Below are 18,009 nucleotides of genomic sequence, written 5' to 3' on the forward strand. Positions count from 1 at the left end.
TAAAAAAAAGCCTTCGATATTAACACACACTAGGTATAGACCATTAATTTGATTGTTTTGGGAAATAATTGACATTGTGATTTTTCGTTATTTTACATTGTCCGTTGCTCAAAATCTCGATGTGTGTCCCAAACTGAGGTACGGTAGTGTATAAAATGTTAAATATATTAAAGATGTAAATTATTAGTTGGATGGCAAATTGAAATGGTGTCATTTGATTCATTTATATTTCTTCATTCCTTTATATTGAGTTGATAGGAGCTGTAAGAGCCAGTTCTTATTGTGCTATGTTTTATTTTATGTTAGGAATTTACAAAGATTCATGTTTAGTGCTGATAGGTAAACTATGGGATTTAGAATTTAGAATTTACTGTTTTGTAAGTAATGGTGTAGTTAATTTGATAATTCTGATTAGTGATTGACTGTGCATGTGTAAAATATGTAAAATGGCCAACTAATCATAATATGTATTATCAAGCAGCTTTTGTTCACGCATATAGCGTATACCTGTAACTTTAAAACCACTGGCCAGAAAACTATACAGGTTTAGTGAATGGAAATGGGTTAATTTGAAATTAATCACTATGTCTGTGTTGTAGGTTCATTTTGATTTGTAAATTACCTGTCTGAGTATCATATCAAATTTTGCACTGCCAGTCACACCTGCTTAAAAAAAAAACAGCGCCCACCTCCGGCTGAATCATCATACTGTCAAATTACGACAATGATTCAATGTTAGACCTGGGGCCACTTATCTCGTGGTGGTACAGTGGTATAGGCCTTTGTTCGGAGTCCACTGAGATGCGGGTTTGATTCTCACAGGAACTACTATGTAATAATTGATGTTCATTTTCCAAAACAAGTTTGATTCAATATTTAATTTTCTAATTATTACATGGCGTGATGTGGTTAATGCTTTGTTTGACATGGTCTCCAAGATTCCCTGCTCTTCTATATTGTAGAGGACAGGGCGTTCAGTAAACTTTTTGCTGCTTTGAACCCTTACCTATATTCTCCCTACCAGACAGGTATGAATGAATGGATATGAAAAAAAAACCAGACTGTGGCATAGTTGCAAAAAACATTTTTTTGAATAAAAATGACTGTTAGAATAATATTTAGAGGTTATTATACATTTGCCATGATGCAGCTTTATTTCAATGCATGGTGCGCATGACATGTTGCAAATTAGTGGAGTGGACTATGCTTGAGTGTTTACAGTTTGAGTGGAGATACAGGAGGACACCTTTACTGCAGGGAAGTGTCTGCAATTGGCAGGGCGGTGGCACTTCTTCAGAAGTGAGGATGAAGTAAACAACATCGTGAGGAGCCTGATAGAAGAAGTTGGCATCGAAGTCTGACGTAATCAACATCGTGCTGGGTCCTGATAGAAGATGTTGACGTCAAAGTCAGCTGCGACCCATGGCGGCACGCCAATGATAAACCGGACTAAACCAGCTTTTGAGAAGACGAACTGTACCACCCTTGAGTGTAATCTGATCTCTCGAAGTGTAATCTGATTCCTCGATGTTATAAAAGGGAATGTGTGAAAAACATCGAGGAACAGAAGGGAGATGAAGTTGCCAAATAAACTTTATTAACCTCTCTGTATCCACTTGAGCTGAGTGCCTCTCTTCTTTCAGCTATGAACCCTATATGTCAAATTGGCGAACCTGACATAAAATTGGTCCTTCGATCGTCCTTCCATCTGGGGTGACATAAAATTGGTCCTTCGAAGCTGTGAGCCCAATATACTGGAGGTGTCCAGGAGCGAAGCCGACGACCGGGGACAATCGTGGCCACGACAAAGATTTTTTTGGACCTGGTCCTCGGCTCTGCGACTGGAGACTGAAGGTTGAAGGGAAGCTGCGGAGGGAGACACTCAGCTCATCTTTGGTAAGTCACTCATTTCCGAATGGGATGAATGTGTGCATGTGAAAGTACGTAGTTAAATTCCGCATAAACAGGAGGGCGGACTCCTCTGCAAATTAGTAGTCAAATTCCGTGGATGTAGGAGGGCGGACTCCTCTACGACTAGACAGCGTAAGTCTTTAAAACTGTGTAAAACCGTAAGAATACTAGTCAATGTTACGTGAAGAGACAGAGATAGTCTATAAAACTGATAGAGGATAACAGGGTGTATCCTACGCGCGTTTGAAAAGAGGAAAAAAAGAAAAAACATAGTGTGAATGGAAAAGTGTGCATGGAGGCTTGCAACCTCATTTTGGAACAGGAAAATTAACTGACAACTGTCTGGGAAGCAGAGGCAAGAATTATCCGCCACTTGTGGTAGAAGCTTGGGAATTACCTAAGACAGAGCAATTGTCAGCCTATTCAGGGACTGGAGGACAGTTTAGTCACCCTCGGTGAACCGCTGACTTCCAACATGGGGAAATCAAACAGAAAAAAAAGCTAACAAAAAGGATCCGAAACAACAATTGACGTGTAAGGACTGGAAATTTATAGAAAGCCAATGTCCAGAAAAAGTAAAACATTTAAACTCATAGATAACAAAATATGAATTCGCTGGTCAGCTTAATACACAAAAAATAGTCGACTTACAAGATAAGATAAAAATAAAACGAAAGAATAATGTAAAAAAGATGAACGAAGACGGATATGAAGATACAGAATTTTGGATGGCAATGGCACAAAGACGGAAACTAGATAGAAATAACAAAACCAAATTGCAATATGTAAATGTTCCGCACATACTGCGGGTACTGATGACATTACTTTAGGAAAGATAAGACAGCAAAAGAAGCAGCTACCAAACCATTCATAGGTGTGGCTGTGTGTGCGCCGATAGATAACGTTCTGCGAGACGACATCCTTTTAGACATGCAACAACAAAGTCTTATGCAAGAGCTAAACTATGGCTAGAAAAAGGAGCTACTTTGACTAATGGCATATATGTCAGTTCAAATAATTAACCGATTCTTCCAAAAAATCTTTTTCGCAATATTGACACATGGTGTGTGGTACCACATGTGTCATACAGGAGGGATGGTAGGACAGATAAACCAATTTTATACAACATATGGCTTTAATTTTTTCTCAAAAGATTTTTTGTAGAGCCTGTATGATCTGTGCACGACACAATTCTCAGGGAAACATAAGCCCAAAACGAGGACAGTTTCCCCAAGCAACATACACCTTGTGCATTGTAAAAAAGTCATCTCAACTCAGACACCCGACAAGGGAAAGGTAGGCAAGTCTGGTGACTAGGTGGGAGCAGATCAATAGGATCTGAAAACATTTTAGGCCAGTGAAGAATTATAAACAACCCTACCCTATTAGGGGTCTCTCGGTTGACATGATTTTCGCGTGGATAAAAATTTAGATTTGTGTTGGGTAGTTTAGTTGCAGTGAAAGCTGTGTTTCACGCATGGGTCCGAGACCATTGCTACGAGTAATTCCAACAGCTCTTCCATCGACATGTCTTTTAGAAGTAATGACGAAATTAACACCTAATGCGGATTGCATTGCTTGGAATGATGTGTACCCTGCGACTAAGGCAACGAAAGATAAGCCTATCTTTTCTACCGATGTGGCAGTGGCTAACTTTACTTGTGTTAATCTCACAAGAACACAAAATAGAGTGGGAAGCTTATCATCAGCGTGGTGCAAAACAACTCTGCTCCAAGCAGGTACACTACTGCCACGCAGTGATGTGTGGTGGTGGTGCGGGGGTACTAAATTATTTGATTCATTAAAGGACGCCGTTGGAACTTGTGCATTGGTGTCACTTCTCTTACCAGATGTCTATTTTTCCATCCACAGCAAGGGATATTCAAAGAGCAGCTGAAGCCCACAAATTCCACTATTATTACGCCAGGAAAAGACGAAGTGCTTCCTGGAGGGATGGTGATGTGACCTATTTGGATGCAATTGGCCAACCAAGGGGCGTACCAGATGAGTATAAGTTGTAAAGGAGTGGAAGAGTTTAAACCTGGCTAGTTTTATTCGATGTCCTGCATCTTGTGTCACTGTTATTCTGTGGAATGCTGTGTGTGTGGCTGGTGAAGTTGGAAAATGAAAGTGAAAGAATGTGAGGTTTGGGAGGTTTTAGGTCGGTGCCTGGCGCAGACAGATACCTCGAGGGGGAAGGGATGCACAAGAAACTGGACCCTTCAGCCACAAGCAGGAGGGGCCACCACTTGAAGAAAAACCAAGAGGAGCAAGCTAAAGTTAACTGCAGCATACACATAGCCAATAGAATCATGCCAGGATGCCTTTGTCTCTGTGTCATTTGCATATTGTGTCTATAAATTAATGCTGAACAGCGAAGACAAAGAGAGCTGTATTGAGAGGGACCCAAACTCAAGTTGTAGATTTGTGTGTTAGGAATAAATCCACTCGTGTGTGAAAATGCCGGCTTCCTGATACCTTTCTATTGCAGAACGAGCGCGCATATTGTTGGATGAGTGAGAGTTGGGTAAAGTCACAAATTGGAGTCAGATTATTAATTTGAGTTTGCATTGGTTTAAAATTAAATTCTAACATTGATTTAAAGATAAATTCCAACAGTTGGTAAATCAAATCGCAGCAGGGTTCGAATCCATTCTTCTTTGGATTACACCGAATAAGAATGTGGATCGAATAAACTACATACACTATAACGTGCAAAGATTGGGGAACTTCACTGAAGAAGGATTTATAGCTATTAAAGAACAATTGGCAGCAACATCACTCATGGCATTTCAAAACCGCATCGCGGTGGACATGCTGTTGGCAGAGAGGGGAGGGGTTTGCGCCATGTTTGGGGACCAATGTTGTACTTTCATTCCTAACAACACTTCTCCGGAAGGGTCCCTCACAAGAGCCATTGCAGGCTTGCGCACCCTGAACCGTAAGATGAAGGAACACTCAGGTGTGACTACCCCTGCATGGGATGAGTGGTGGAACAAAACGTTTGGTAAATATAAAAATATGGTATTTTCTGTAATGATTTCTATAACAATGTTCACCTCAATCCTTGTACTGTGTAGATGTTGTTGTATTCCCTGCGTTCGCGCTTTGCTTGTCCGACTTATCTCAACAGCTCTCGCTCAAACAAATTCCAAACTACAGGAAATATATCCGTTGATTAATTACAGAGATGCTGGTGATGGAGGAGACACTGATGACCAAGTTGATGACGACGACTGAATTTACCTAGGAGATCCAATTCGTTAATCCAAAACGCTCAAATACATTTAAGTTAAACAAAGAAAAATAGAGGGGTTTACATTTGCTATCAAGCTAGTGATTTGATGGAATTAAATCTTTGGAAATTCCATTGATAATAATTTTTGGGGCAAATGTAGAATAAACAGGGGGGAATGTTAGAATAATATTTAGAGGTTATTATACATTTGCCATGACGCAGCTTTATTTCAATGCATGGTGCGCATGACATGTTGCAAATTAGTGGAGTGGACTATGCTTGAGTGTTTACAGTTTGAGTGGAGATACAGGAGGACACCTTTACTGCAGGGAAGTGTCTGCAATTGGCAGGGCGGTGGCACTTCTTCAGAAGTGAGGATGAAGTAAACAACATCGTGAGGAGCCTGATAGAAGAAGTTGGCATCGAAGTCTGATGTAATCAACATCGTGCTGGGTCCTGATAGAAAATTTTGACGTCAAAGTCAGCTGCGACCCATGGCGGCACGCCAATGATAAACCGGACTAAACCAGCTTTTGAGAAGACGAACTGTACCACCCTTGAGTGTAATCTGATTTCTCGAAGTGTAATCTGATTCCTCGATGTTATAAAAGGGAATGTGTGAAAAACATCGAGGAACAGAGGGGAGATGAAGTTGCCAAATAAACTTTATTAACCTCTCTGTATCCACTTGAGCTGAGTGCCTCTCTTCTTTCACCTATGAACCCTATATGTCAAATTGGCGAACCTGACAATGACCGAGATACACCTTTTTGCATTTTTTATCCACAACAATGAAAACTCAATTCCTGCATTTTCCTCCACCCTTTCCATGTCAATTTCATGTTATAATGAGTACAATCCTAATCAGAACTTTGCACAAGAAAACCTCTTCCTTGCATGTCGATATACTTTATGTCCACTTGGTAGTGCCAGAGGGGCTAGAACTACCTCTGAAGCTTCGACACATGAGTCAAACCAATTGCATGGATTGCCTCAATGCTTCAAGAAGCTTCATCTCACCATCACTATAATATTTCCTTTATATAGAGTAAACACTGCATGCCATACAAGGTTGATCCGTCTGCTGCAGCTGTAGAATACTAGCGCAGCGCCCCCTTGTGGTCTTAATGTGTAGCTACGGAGCCATGGACGAGTCACAAATGCGTGAAGCGATTTGCAAATGCGCATCTGGAGACTTGTGCGAAAAGTCACATCTACAAGAAAAAAACAAAACGATGCAACATCATGTGTTTTCAATGAAGAATGTGGGGAATGGGGAAGAAAATCTCTGAAAAACTGAATAATATCCCAAATATGAAAAATGCAGAAGAAAGAAATGTGTGAATTATGCAAACCCAGAGGTGCAGATGTCAATTGTAGTTCTAAGTTGTAATATTACCAATTCAGCACTAGATGGCGGAACTTGCGAAGTTGCGTTTACGCCAGGTCACAAACTACTTTTACACTGCAGGACGCAGGCCGTGAATTCTTATTTTTTTGTTAAATTTGGGCTGCTGTCAACTAATATTCCAGAGCTGAATTTTGGACCCAGTACATCTCTGGGACATTTTCCAAACTGCTTCTTCTCACAAGCGTCGCGGGCTGGAGCCCCTCCCAGGTGTCCTTGGCAGTAAGCGGGGTACACCTTGAACTTGTTGCCAGCCAATCGCAGGGCACACGTTAGACAAACAACCATTCACAACTCTGGGCAATTCAAATTGTTCAATCAACTTAGCCAGAGATGGGCATTTTGGAACGGTCCGTCCATCCCTGATGGATGCACATTTTTGGGGCGGAGGACGCAGGACGACAAGTTTTTGGGTCGTTTGGAAGTGGTTTATTGTCCATCACTTAAGTACCACGTGCATAGAATTCACATATTTGTACTCTGAGCAGAATGAAATCTTGTAATGTATTCTCTATGTCCCTGTCTCTCTCTCTCTATATGTCTCTCTCTCTCTCTCTTTCTATTTCTCTTTCTCTCTCTCTCTCTCTCTCTCTGGAGGAAGGGTGCGCAGGTCGCGGACAGGACGCGGAAAGGACCAGCAAAATTGTGTAAAGTGCCCATCTATGCAACCAACCATGCATGTTTTTGAACTGAGAAGACCCACACAGGCACTGGGAGAACATGCATATGTGCCAAACCAGTTGGCCACTGTGGCGCCAGATTATTATGTTTTTTATATTACTACTACTGAACTCCAGGACATTTAAAAAAAATTGAATATTTAACTTTTTACTCCACTACATTTTCAGCAGCTACATTTTACGCATTACCTTTAAGTCAGTGGTATGTGTGTGTTTTAAACTTTCATTTCATTTGCTACTGGCCACACTGTGGACAACAAAAATAATCACAGGAGGCTACTATGAGGACATAAAACAATACAGGCATGTATTCCTGTTGCTTTGAAGAAATAGTGAGAAGTTTGGGGACTTCGGACCGTCTATGCCTCAACTGTTGGCTCTGAAATCATATGCTATATCTCGTCCATGATTTTGTGGCACTATCTGCTACTACACTTAATCCAAGGCTGGACAGCTTTATTTATATAGTTCTGAATGTTATGCACAAGGTAGCTCAATAGGCTTCATGTAGTTAAAAATAAAATTTTTAAAAGCATTTACAAACAAAAGAGATAAATTAAAAGTAATAATAAATAGCTTAGCAAAGTTACTAATGGAACATACTGTGCAAAAACAAGCTTTTGGAAAAAATATTTTAAAAACACTTTAGAAGACTTTAATATGTACCATTTTTTTAGGCAATAGTTTAGTTAGAAGGCACACAACTTAAATTCAGACTTAACTGTGTACGTTAAAACCCATAATAACAGAAACTATAAACTGTAAATGTCATGACTGTGCTGTGTTTTTTTTTTGTTTGTTTCAGCAGGGCCTGATCGAGGTGGGCGGTTCCTTTGGCGACACGGCTGTGGTGCGTTTGCAATTAGCGGCCTTTAAAAGGCAGCTGTAGCCGCCGCCTGGGGTTCGACTATTCAATTGTTCTCCATAGCGCAACTTCAGTCGCGACTCCTAGAAGTTGCGCATAAATTTCGGTGCCACAATTTTTTTTGTATTATCTAGCCTCTTTGCATAATTCCAAGTTCAGTTGTTTTTTTCTTCCTTCTTGCATTCTTTTTGCAAGGTCTCTTTTTTGGTATTTAATAACTACGAAACCAATTCAGTTATGTGGTTCGGATGATTCATTTCTTGATGTTTCATGCACGCAGAAACCACCTGCTGGCCTTGGATACAATTAGAAGCAGATGTTGAATCTTCATGTGTCCATTCCGATTTCTGTTTTGACTCTTGGGAACAACTATGTAGTGATGGGCCATAAAGCTTTTATGAAGCGCTGAACCATTTGAAGCAATCGGTTCAAAATGGTTTGAAGCTTCAAAGCTTCAGTGATAGTGACATCTAGTGGCGAAAAACTAGAACTGCAGTCATATACTATAGACTATAGTATAGAGGCTTTTAGGCAGTAAAACATTAGTATCTATACACACACGAAAACAATAATTGGATACCTAGTTCTTTATACTAAAAAATATGTTTTTGTGTATTGTGGCAGTTTTTGAGAAAATAAAAAATCCCCATACCTTGTTTAATGTCCAGCTAAGTAATGTAAATGTCATTTCATTTTTTTTTCCTGACGTCTTGACTAAACAAAAGTGTGAAACAATGTTACGCTAAGAAACCACGACTCATATGTTCACACACTAAAGGATACCAATTTCTACATACATAAATTAACAAAAACTATGGCACAGGAAAAATATGTCTTTCTAAAATGTTTATTTAAAAATATTACTTTTTCCACAGTCTTTGGATTTAGACGTTTTTTTTTTACTGACAACTTCACGTTTTGAGAAAAATGCGCTCACATGGCACAGATGCGCATAAAAATTTTAGACCGTCGAGAAGGGTGCGCGGCCTTACAACGACCTCGACGCTCACTGTTACCTCGATGAGCGCAAGTGTCTCAACTAGGCGGTCTGACGTCTTCAAAATTAGAAAATAAAATTCAAAGTGTTTTATGTGACTTTTTTTTCATGTTTTTGCACCACCCATTATACAAAGTCCACTGCGGTACTGTGGCTGATTTACAGCAGACACTGTTCTTAAATACGCTAATGTTCAATGGTCAAATTCATTATATGAATTTTATTAAACCTTAATATACGATCGTATGCACGTCTACATATCTAGCTTCAAAACATGTATATAAAGATATCGATAGTTATTTTTAGGTTACTGTAGAGGTTATTTTAGATTCCTTTAGTTTCTTCTTATTTTCGTTGTTCAACCTCTTCATTAGATGGCGAATAAAAACAACTTTTTACGCGTGAACAAACACTGATGGTCGAAGCACGGTAAAAAGACCGTGTTGCTCCTTCGCCATCATCTTTATTTCTTCTTCAACCAAAAAACACTTTCTTCTTCGTGCATTGCAGTAAATAAAGAATTGCGCCCTCTAACGTTGACACATTTCACTCCACAAATCAAAATAATTACAAAAGACAAAGAAATGTATAATTTCTTCTCACAAACATACAAATGGCAAAAAACAAATATTTGCAATCATTATCCATAAAAATATAAACATTTGTGAAATGGCGCTAACAGTTACTATGTAAAATTGGCTTGCATAAAAATGTGACTCGTGCTATTCTACTTTAAAACCATGTATTTAAGTATTTGTATACCTGACTATGCTTACGTTCAATGAATACACTTAATTTGAAAACTAAAAGCTGCAGAAAAGTACTAACGCTCATTGTATTTGAGCATCGAGGTCGCCGCACGACACGCACACCCCGTTGGAGACAGTCATATATATATATATATATATATATATATATATACAGTAATACCCCGGTTATCGCGGTTAATGGGGACCGAGACCACACGCGAAAACTGAAAAGCCGCGAAGGAGCGGCGCCCCTTCAAAAATGCTTAAAAAAACCTATACAGGTATACAGTATACCCCCCTGTATACAGTACACCATATAGAATACGGATAGAGAGAGAGAGTGAAATTCATGTTATAACAAAAAAAACCAAATTATTATTAAAACTTAATATTTTTTTATTCCCCAGCCATTATTTTTGTATTTATTCAATTACTTCTTTTTGTATTTATTTAATTACTTCGACTTTTACCTGCTGGTACGCCGTCCGGTGTGCCCTGTGAAATGAAGGCTGGCATTCTTCATTTATTTATTAATTCATTTATTCATTCATAACTGACAGCCTCGCGCTCCGCTCGTGCCCGGGCGGAAGAGGTGCTCCTCTTCGGATTAATTGCCACGCACGCCGGCCGGCCTCCTCCGGAGCTCTCGTGCGGTCCCGAACGGAGCGAAATGTCGCCCCGCTCGTGCCCGGGCGGAAGGTGCTCCTCTTCGGCTTAACTGCCACGCACGCCGGCCGGCCTCCTCCGGAGCTCTCGTGCGGTCACGAACGGAGCGAAATGTCGCCCCGCTCGTGCCCGGGCGGAAGGTGCTCCTCTTCGGCTTAACTGCCACGCACGCCAGCCGGCCTCCTCCGGAGCTCTCGTATGGTCCCGAACAGAGCGGAATGTCGCCCCGCTCGTGCCCGGGCGGAAGGTGCTCCTCTTCGGCTTAACTGCCACGCACGGCGGCCGGCCTCCTCCGGAGCTCTCGTGCGGTCCCGAGCGGAGCGAAATGTCGCCCCGCTCGTGCCCGGGCGGAAGGTGCTCCTCTTCGGCTTAACTGCCACGCACGCCAGCCGGCCTCCTCCGGAGCTCTCGTATGGTCCCGAACAGAGCGGAATGTCGCCCCGCTCGTGCCCGGGCGGAAGGTGCTCCTCTTCGGCTTAACTGCCACGCACGCCGGCCGGCCTCCTCCGGAGCTCTCGTGCGGTCCCGAACGGAGCGAAAAGTCGCCCCGCTCGTGCCCGGGCGGAAGGTGCTCCTCTTCGGCTTAACTGCCACGCACGCCGGCTGGAGCTCTGATACGGTCCGAACCGTGCGAAACGTCGCCCCCGATCGTGCCCGGGGGAACGTGCTCTTCTTCGTCCACTCTCCTCTTCGCCCACGCTCTTCTTCGGCGCACGCCGGCCGTCTAACCGCACCAGCGCCCCGTGCCGCTCGGCGAAACTACAATGCCCCCGCGGAGCGGAGCGAATGGAGAGCCCCGATCGTGCCCGGGCAAAAAAGTTTTTAATTTTTGAATATTTTTTAGACCCGCGAAGCACTAAACCCGCTAAAGGTGAACCGCGAAGTAGCGAGGTATTACTGTATATATATATATATATATGTGTGTGCGTGTGTGTGTATATATATATGTGTGTGTATAATGGGAAGCATCATATGATTTTGATTAAAAATTGTAAAACCAAATTTTTGGGGGGAGTCGAAAGAAGTGATCAATTCATAATGTTCCCACACAAGAGATGTTTTTGTCTTCCGAGCTGTCTCCATCCTCTAATCTAATCTAATCTCTGAATTATCCAAACTCTCCAAACACTCAAATTACTCTCCACAAAACTTCGCATTGTAATGTCTGAGCCTGAAGGGTTTATATTGCCATAACAATTCGAACCCCTTCCCGAATCAGTCACGTGGGGTGGCAGGGCTTCCGGCATCATCATTTTTGGATCATCCCTCCAATGAGTCAAGCCCCAATATGCGCTTCGCAGAAACACCCCCTCCCCTACTCGGCACACGCTTCGAAGCCTCAATACGTAACGTCACATCACTAGTAGTTATCTTTCCCCGGCTGTGAGAACACTTTTTGTTAATGCGCGTTCCTTGCCTTTTGCAAGTGTATTTTGTTGCGCTTTATATTGTGCGCAGTTTTGTAAATACATCTTGTTTGTCAATCCTAATCACTGTTTGCATTTTATGAGATCCCCCCCCCCCTACCGACCTAACAATGGCTTTCTACAATATAGTGGGAATTTCCACGATACACAAGATATATGTATGTATGCACACCAAAGAATCTGTTATTCATTACCAAAGTCAGTCAACTTGGAAAAGCGAACACGGCCGCTTTTGGAAGATCTCTACATAGTTGAACAACTGTCGTATTTCATATTCCACATCAATGACATTTTAATGTGCTCAAGGACTTTCTGTGTAATTGCACACTGAAAGTAACATTTGATGTACTGCTATTGATCACTACTGGTGCATCAAATATCTACATCATCGGCACAACCGACATAACACTGTAAGTACCGCACCACTGATCACTTTATCTCTGCTCTTATGACTCTCCAAATTGTTGCACAGCTGACATTTGGGTATTAATACTACACAATGGAACCCTTACATCACGGAAAGACTTTCTATACATATGTCATTTCTTTGTTTATCGTTGTTGCTTTTACTGTAATACTTGTGTAGCTCATACTGCCGGAAACAGAATTCCTTGTGTGTTTTACATCCTTGGCCAATAAAGGTGATTCTGGTATTGTGGCAGGTAAAATGCGACACATTGGGGGACATTGTATGAACATTCGTGAGGACAGCCATGGTCGAGTGATCAAGATTGCCCCCTGCCACCGTCGGGGACCCCAGTTCAAGTCACTGCTGAAGAAAAATATGGGCAAAAAAAAACAAACAAAAAAACTTTGGTAAATTCAGACAGGCCAAGCTGGAGAGGATGCCACAATGGACCATACACCCCCAACACCACCCTAACCCACTTCTGTGGTGTACTTGAGCAAGAGATTGATACTATGAATTACTCTACTGGCAACTGTGCTTATGTATGTGCCACTAACTTAGTTTGTTGTTTAAACTACTGTGATAGGTTCGATATAAAGGATAGTTTTCATGAATATGCATGTGTTCATTAAATTAATACAGTTAGACCGCATTTTGCATTAGAACTGCAGTGGACATGGAAATTGGTCCCTTTAAGATAGATAGAAAGTGGCTGGGAACCACACACGTAAACAAGTCAATCGGAATAGCCCGGCCGCGGCCAGTCTGCGCATGCTCTGTCTTGACCTAAACGTATGGTGACGTCATCCTGTACGCACTTTAAAATAGCAGCGTCTTGCCAGATTTGTTTTATAAACTAGAATTTGTTTAATTTGAACTGTTGGATAGCACTGTAATAATGATACTAGAACTGAAAATGATAATTTTTATTTTCCATTACTGTACAGTTCATGACGACGATCATCATGTGATTGTGGTGGCTTGCTCTTTTTTTTTATTGGTTTGCTCTTGAGTGACTTTGTTTTTTCTGCCGCCCAGTCGAGTTACGCCAGACGCTGATTGCCTTCAGTGTCGCTGCGCGCTGATTGGTCGAAAGCTGAGCATGCGCATTGCGCAGTTTGAGTTTGGTCTTCATTTCGACTAGACTAGGCTTCTTCTAAAGTTGTTTTATTTCACTTTGGACCTTCTCCACCTGCATCATGCGACACGTCTCGTCCAGCCGCAGGAAGTGCGCAAAGCCCCGCCGCTTACCCCCGGGCCCGCCCGCGAAATCTTCCGGGGGGCGCCGGCTGCGGCCTGTGGCGGCATCTTCCCGCGGGCGCCAACCGTCGCCACAGCCAAGGACGTCCGAGGGTGAGCGCCAGCCGCCGCGTTCGCCCCAGCCGGGCACGTCCAGGGGCGCGCGCCAGCCGCCGCGTTCGCCCCAGCCGGGCACGTCCAGGGGCGCGCGCCAGCAGTCGCCAGAGCCGGGCACGTCCAGGGGCGCGCGCCAGCAGTTGCCACAGTCCGGGCCGTCCAGAGAACGGCGACCACCCGCGTTGCCCATTAGGCGAAGGTACCGCCCGGGCGTCAAGGCCCTGAAGGATATACGCAAGTACCAGAAGAGCACGGATCTCCTTATCAGGAGGGCGCCGTTTTGTCGCCTGGTCCGCGAGATCTGCCAGGATTTCGGCCTAGGCAGCCTCAGGTGAGCAAGAAAAAGTTAGCTTGATATTCGATATTCGCTCTGACCGTCTGATATAGGTACCGTCACAAATGCCATGTTCTATTGTGGTATATGTGGGACAAATCACCATAAATTAATGAATGCCGCTGGAAATGGTAGGCCACTGATATTTATCATTATGGAGAAATAAGAGTCATCTAAGTCACAATTATAGTCATAAGTTGACAAAGATATTTACCAAAAAAAATCAGTTAATTGATTGCCGTAGTAGCTGGCAAAGGGAGGCCTTTGACTACTATACTTGTTTTTTATCATTGAAGTAATTTTTGGAGAAGTTGGAGTCATTTCAAGGATGAACATAGTCATAAATGGGAAAAAATATTCACCAACAATCAAGTAAAAACACCTCATTCTTATTGTTCAGGTGGGAGAATTTAGCTCTGATGGCGCTTCAGCAGGCAACCGAGGACATCCTGGTGACGCTGTTCTCCGAGGCCAACATGTGCGCTATCCACGCCAAGCGGGTCACGCTGATCAATTCAGACATCAAGCTGGCCCGCCGTGCCGCAGGTCTGAACTGAAGATGGCCGCTTCGTGGCGATGCAAGTGTTGGATGTTCACCACCCAATCCAACCCGTTCATTTTTTCTGTCAGCAATGTTCGTGTTTAAAAACAAAGTTCTCATCTGCTTCAGGAGGATATGTTATAAAGCTCTTGTTACTCGTTTTTGCTAAGTTGTTGAAGCTTAAAACAAACAACTGTTTTCTTACAAAGAGAACTTGTTCCTGCTTGTGGCTCCAATTTGAGGAACACTTTTTTGCTTTAATAAAAGTTTTAAATCCATCACGACTACTGTGTTAAATAATTAATTAAATCTGGATATAGCATGTGATGTTTACATCAATCTCCACGTGTCGCACGGCTGTAATGCAGCTGATCTGATTAATGGAATTCAGCATGTAATCAGCGCATCAGAAAAGATCACATTTCTTAAACAAAGGAAAAGAAATTTTCATGAAGACTGATTTAAATCAGAATGACAAAAAAGTATCCATCTAAACTGTTGTAAATTTCAAAGCAACACAATACCCATTGATATCTCAGAATTCACAAGAACCAATATTTGACTGTACGGATCTAAATATATATATATATATATATATATATATGTATATCTGCTGCAATGTGCTGTTGCTATAGCAACCACATCATCATTAAACCAAATAGTTTATACACATTATGGTGGTGTTATAAAGCATCTAAATTAGCAGTCAGTATGCTGTGACATTTGCAAATTATTTATCAACATTAAACTTTCATGTGTGGGATTTGTAGTTAAATTGTCCCAGCTAGTTGCTTGCTTGCAAACAGACAAATCCAAAAAGAACATAAAGGGAGTCCACAGTACACCATGGGGTTTGTGTGAAAGCACTGGCAGAAGAATTATTTTCGATAAGATGGTTTTCTTACCAAATAGATGTAATGGAATTTAAAAAAAGATGCTGTACGGAAAATACACGACTGAGTGAGCACACAAACATACAATTCATTAATATTACTGCTATCTATCTATCTATCTATCTATCTATCTATCTATCTATCTATCGATCTATCTATCTACATTAACAAATCCATGTAATTTCTACAGTAAATATTTACAGTATCTTGTTGTTTTGTCATTTTACAGGGTTTAACTGTATATCGCATTGCATTATGAGTTAAACAATTTAAACATAGCCTGCTGCATAACTTTACGGTTACGTTATAAAATTTACAGCAACTGTGTTCTGGCATTTAGATGACATGTATTACAGGTAAGTACTGCCATTTTGAATTTTGACTGTACGAATTTTCGAGTGGAGGAGATAATGGCGGAACCAGTGAAGTCACCAGAGCGAGAATAAGAATTCTTCCGAATGGTGAGTAATATTTGCTTGACGGTACTTTCAATCGCGTTAACTAGGGCAGATGTAACATTAGCTCGAGGGCAGTCGTATTCACATCGCATTTCTCTAATAAACAGGCAACATTGATGCTAGTATTTATTTACTCAGCTGCAGAAGGGCATTTGCGGTGGTAAAGTCATGTTGATGTCGGTAGATAAAATTATATTCGGTTAAGTTTTCATTTCGTGATGTTGTGGAACGTTTTGGAGCAAGCTGGAAAAGATCGCGTCGAAGGAATTGTGTTTAAATTGGACGTATAAAAATTCGCTCGCGTTTCTGCTGTCGGTTAATCTGTTTACATAGACACAGTCCCGTTCGTTACAAATAATTAAGTAATAATCTAGCATGTCTTGTGTTTTGCAAACTGTGCTTTCATATTGTTACACACGAAAAGAGCGCCGAGGGAGCACCGCACCACTAAAGTCCAGCGTTAACAAACACCACTGAAGCGGATTCTGAGGTAAAATTTACAGTTTAAACTAACAACGCAATATGAAAACACCCAATGCCTTATTTTAATTGGATGAAAGTTACAATGTGTCACTGCCACATAACGTTTGTCTCCCTGGGTTTGTTACCGTCAGTAATGTTAATCTCATTTAGTAACTTTGCAGTCTGATGCAGTGAAAGTTTATTTGGGATTCAGTTTGTGTCCAGGTTACCCCAATTAAACTAAATTAGCCTACACACACTTAACACTTTATCTCAACCAAGAAATCGTGCATGTGGGTGCATGCGCTTGTCTGTCATCACACAAACTAGGTATCAGGCTTGAGATTTATGTGCGCACTCAATAGCTGTATATCAGAAAATAACCTTCTGTGGTTAAATTGTTTAAAATACTATTGTACATATTAAAATAATTGATATTAATGTAAAAAAATAGCTATACTTCCCCAGTATTGCACAAGCAACCTGTAAAATGTAGACAGATAAACTTGTTGTTGTGGGAGGAAAGCTGAGTACCCGGAGAAAACCCACACAGGCATGGGGAGAACACGTAAACTCCACACAGGAAGGCGGGAGCCGAAATTGAGCCCACAACCTCTGCACTGTGGGGCAGACGTGCTAACCAATTGGTTACTGTGCCGCCAGCCATTCGTATGAAGACATAAAATGAATTTCAATGTTGGAAAATATTTCAAAAAGGCCATATCTAGGACACTTTAAGGAACCAGTTTATTGTTGATATTCTTATGTGAAAAGCAACGAGATTTTAAAAAACCCCATTAACATTTAAACAATGTTTTTTTTGTGATTTGGTGAAGTGCTCACATCCAAGGAGTGGATGCTGAGCATCGCAGGGCAGGTGGTTGTCCCTCCATACCCCAACTTTTCAACAGGATTGGCGACGTTGTTTTCATGCGACTACAACTTTAATCTGGCATACCAGGAGTGAGCTGCATGTACCCTGGAATTAATCCAAAGGTCAATAGATGCTAGTATTACTTGTTAAGTTTGCAATGATGACGAATGGACAAGACATTATTTTAAGTTGTTGACTTGTTAGTTTTTAAGTTAATAATGTCCAGTCTTGTGGCAGGAAATCAAACTACCCTTCTGTTTCCACCCAAATGTATTGCTTAACCTGACTGATTTTGATGGCACGTCAATCAGCTGTGAGCACAGTTTTTCATTAAGTTTTGCTATTTTCTTATTTTAGATGTCTTGGAATCAATCCTGGCAGTGGCACAAAAACAACAAATTTAAAGAAACCATCGAATCCCTATTCTCCTCCCTGCTGAAGCTGCTGATCCATTTTCAATGGTTGTCTGATTATCATTGTAAAGATAAGAACTGTTCAACATTGTTTAATGTTCTTTTATTATTTAAAAGCCAGTGGCAGTTAAGTTTGAATTGGTTGGCGGGTGGAGGGGCTTTGATTATTAGGTCATTCCACAGCTAATAATTTTGGACTCATCTGCAAACCAGACATAAAACTTCAATCACAAGTTGCAATGCCTTGCATCCATATGTTTGGATATTTTAAGATGCTCGAAGTTTAATAAAAGTGCTCTGACACTCCATTATTTGTTTCATTCACAAT

General features: G+C 41.5%; 1 protein-coding gene across 1 annotated transcript; it reads left to right on the plus strand.

The window, feature by feature from the left end:
• The first annotated feature begins 12,608 nt into the window (after positions 1 to 12,608).
• LOC148337796 (uncharacterized) lies at positions 12,609 to 14,694 on the plus strand. The gene is made up of 5 exons (XM_088292568.1): positions 12,609 to 12,706; positions 13,389 to 13,466; positions 13,513 to 13,806; positions 13,870 to 14,037; positions 14,441 to 14,694. Exons 1-5 carry the CDS (start codon positions 12,609 to 12,611, stop codon positions 14,595 to 14,597), a joined length of 795 nt encoding a protein of 264 aa, XP_088148694.1. The 3' UTR covers positions 14,598 to 14,694.
• The last annotated feature ends 3,315 nt before the right edge of the window (positions 14,695 to 18,009 follow it).

The sequence above is a fragment of the Idiotropiscis lumnitzeri genome, chromosome 4, assembly GCF_059441095.1.
Source record: "Idiotropiscis lumnitzeri isolate Australia: NSW breed Sydney's pygmy pipehorse chromosome 4, RoL_Ilum_1.0, whole genome shotgun sequence".
NCBI lineage: Eukaryota > Metazoa > Chordata > Actinopteri > Syngnathiformes > Syngnathidae > Idiotropiscis > Idiotropiscis lumnitzeri.

Excerpts from the sequence above, each read along its gene's own strand:
- LOC148337796 (XM_088292568.1), top strand. The coding sequence starts at position 12,609 with ATGCGACACATTGGGGGACATTGTATGAACATTCGTGAGGACAGCCAT. Across the intron at positions 13,467-13,512 it reads CTGAGCATGCGCATTGCGCA|TTGTTTTATTTCACTTTGGA; the intron begins GTTTGAGTTTGG and ends CTTCTTCTAAAG. Across the intron at positions 13,807-13,869 it reads TCCAGGGGCGCGCGCCAGCA|AGAACGGCGACCACCCGCGT; the intron begins GTCGCCAGAGCC and ends CGGGCCGTCCAG.